This window comes from Myotis lucifugus, unplaced genomic scaffold (genome assembly GCF_000147115.1).
Source record: "Myotis lucifugus unplaced genomic scaffold, Myoluc2.0 scaffold_421, whole genome shotgun sequence".
Classification (NCBI taxonomy): Eukaryota; Metazoa; Chordata; class Mammalia; order Chiroptera; family Vespertilionidae; genus Myotis; species Myotis lucifugus.
The window spans coordinates 32267-35116 of NW_005871469.1; the positions used below are offsets into that span (position 1 = coordinate 32267).

The window sequence follows — 2850 nt, forward strand, 5'->3', positions numbered from 1 at the left end:
GAGAGTTAGAAACATCGATGAGAGAGAAACATCGATCAGCTGCCTCCTGCACATCTCCTACTGGGGATGTGCCCGCAACCCAGGTACATGCCCTTGACTGGAATCGAACCTGGGACCTTTCAGTCCGCAGGCCGACGCTCTATCCACTGAGCCAAACCAGTTAGGGCAAGAATTTTATTTTTAAGGACAGAACAGGACCTGGTCTGAGTGCTAGAGGCGCGTTCCCTGTTATTTCCCTGTGCATCTCTGACTCTGACACTTTCTGGGACTATCATTGTTTCTAGGTCTGTTTCTGGGTCTCTCTCTCTCTCTCTCTCTCTCTCTCTGCCTCTTTGCTGACCCATTTTTCTTAGAATCTCTGACTGTTTGGATGTGTTTGTCTCTATCTCTTTGGGTTCTTTCTTTCTCTTTTTTTGCCCACGGACCCAAACTCTGGTCCTACAACATCCTCAAACACTTCATTCAAACAATGCTCAGAGAGGGAAATGACCTTCCTCAAGGTCACACAGCCCTCCAGAGGCCAGACTTGGATAGAGTCCTCTCAGCTTCTAGCTCCCAGTCATGGGAACCCCTCTGCTCTCACCACCTATATGACAGCCTCATGCCAGACCACGCCCTGTTCTCAATTCAGAACCTTGGAACGACCTCAGAGGGCTTCTGGGGGTCAGACCACAGCCGATGAGGATTTGGTGATAGGCAGAGGTGGCCGGCTGCTCCAGCAGGAGAGGAGGCCGAGTGTCAGTCCCACGCTGATGCATGCTGTCTCTGCCCTCAGATGACAACCTGGGAGTGTGCTGGCAGGAAGTGGGGGCTGACCTCGTGTGCAGCCGCCCTCGGCTGGACCGCCAGGCCACGTACACAGAGTGCTGCTGCCTCTACGGGGAGGCCTGGGGCATGGACTGTGCCCTCTGCCCTGCCCAGGACTCAGGTACTGCCATCTGCCTGGGCCACACTCAGAGGTCCTGCCCCTCAGGCTTCAAATCCAGACCCTTAGAGCTCTTAGTGTTAGCCTACCAGATCTCCCCAAACAGCCCCTCGGACCCCTAAATCTTGGTGCCGTAGTTCCCAAGTCACATCCCAGAGACCTCCCAGTCTTATCAGCAGGTCCCATAGGGCCCTGAGGTCTGGTCTCTCTGACCCTCACTCCTGGTCCCCAGAACAGCCCATGAGACCCCCCTCCCCGACATCCAGGCCTTAGACCTCCAGTACCAGGTGCTCAGATCCCTCCATCCTGGCCCACAGGCTCTCTGGTCATAACCCACAGGCCTCCAAATTCCAGTGCCTTGGATACACATATCCAAGCACTGAGACCCCAACACACAGCCCCAGAGGCCCCAGTTCTTGGCTCTTAAAACCCTTGATTCCCCCAATCCTCAGCCCTTGGGAACCCAGTCCAGCCCCAGGCCCAAAGCCCCCATCCTTGATCCTCAGACCTCCAGGTCTGTGACTCAGATCCTCTCCCAAACATCCTGGCCCCCAGATCCCCAACAGCAGTTTCTGGGAATTCGCAGTCCTGGTCCCTAAAACACCAGCATCCTATATCTGTAGACCCCTAGTCTGAGTTCCCATGGATCCCCCAAATTCCAGAACATTGAACCATAATTTCTAGCTGCAGTCCTTAGTACTCCTGACCCCAGCACCTTGGAATCCTAGACTCAGGCCTTGGACCCTCAGTCCTGGCTCCAGAACCCCTGACCCCACCCTGCAAGCCAAGTCCCCTCCTCTGAAGCCCCTTCCACGCCTCAGCCCAAGGCACTCCTCCCTCTCCTCTGGGTTCTTCCCACAGGGGCGGGGGGCGGGGGGGCATGCATGGTGGGTGCAAGGCAAGCAAGGAATGACGGTTAGGCTTGTCTCCTGTTTACAGATGACTTTGAGGCCCTGTGCAATGTGCTGCGCCCCCCTGCATATGGCCCCCCACGGCCAGGTGGCTTTGGACTCCCCTACGAGTATGGTCCAGACCTCGGTCCACCTTACCAGGGCCTTCCATATGGGCCTGAGCTGTACCCACCACCTGTGCTACCCTATGACCCCTACCCACCGCCACCTGGGCCCTTCGCCCGCCGGGAGGCCCCCTATGGGATGCCACCCTTCGACATACCGGACTTTGAGGATGATGGTGGTCCCTATGGTGAATCTGAGCCTCCTGCTCCACCCGGACCCGGCACCCGCTGGCGCTATCGGTCCCGAGACACCCGTGGCTCCTTCCCAGAGCCCGAGGAGCCACGTGAAGGCGTGGGCTACACTGGTGAGCACTGCAGGCCCATGGGACGCAGAGGACTGAACTGTGCAGACATGGAGTCAGGGAGGAGGGAAGGAGAGAGATGCAGAAACGAAGAAGCCAGGGGGAGAGACAGGCACAGAGAGATATGACAAGACAGATGCAGTCGGAGAAAACAGAGATACACCTGTAAACCCACCAAGAAAGAGGTGAGGACAGAGGGAAAGCTAGTGAGCACAGCCAGATACACTTCCTGGCCCCACAGCGCCCCCTGGAGAAGGATGGGTGGTTCAGGAAGGAACAGAGAGAGCAGCCAGGGGCGATGAGGGAGAGAAGGCACAGACCCTGAATGAGGGAGTCCTCGCACTGTCCTCCGCAGGCGCCCTGGCTGGGCCCTACGAGGGGCTGGAGGCGGAGGAGTGTGGGATCCTGGACGGCTGTGCCCACGGCCGCTGCGTGCGGGTCCCCGAGGGCTTCACCTGCGACTGCTTCGATGGCTACCGCCTGGACATGACCCGCATGGACTGCGTTGTGAGGGGCTGCACGGCGTGCTGGGATAGGGTGGACGCCCTGACGACAGTGGAGCTTAGTGACGCGAGGGGAGGGCAGTCAGAAGCGCAGCCTGACTTGCA

At 58.2% G+C, this 2850-nt stretch overlaps 1 protein-coding gene across 1 annotated transcript in view; it reads left to right on the forward strand.

The window, feature by feature from the left end:
- Window positions 1-2850, forward strand: part of LTBP4 (latent transforming growth factor beta binding protein 4) — a 30000-nt gene that overhangs the window by 26061 nt on the left and 1089 nt on the right. Inside the window, exons 25-27 of the mRNA XM_023743966.1 lie at window positions 754-928; window positions 1865-2245; window positions 2598-2749. Coding sequence (XP_023599734.1) covers window positions 754-928; window positions 1865-2245; window positions 2598-2749 — 708 coding nt within the window. The remainder of the gene's footprint in view (window positions 1-753; window positions 929-1864; window positions 2246-2597; window positions 2750-2850) is intronic.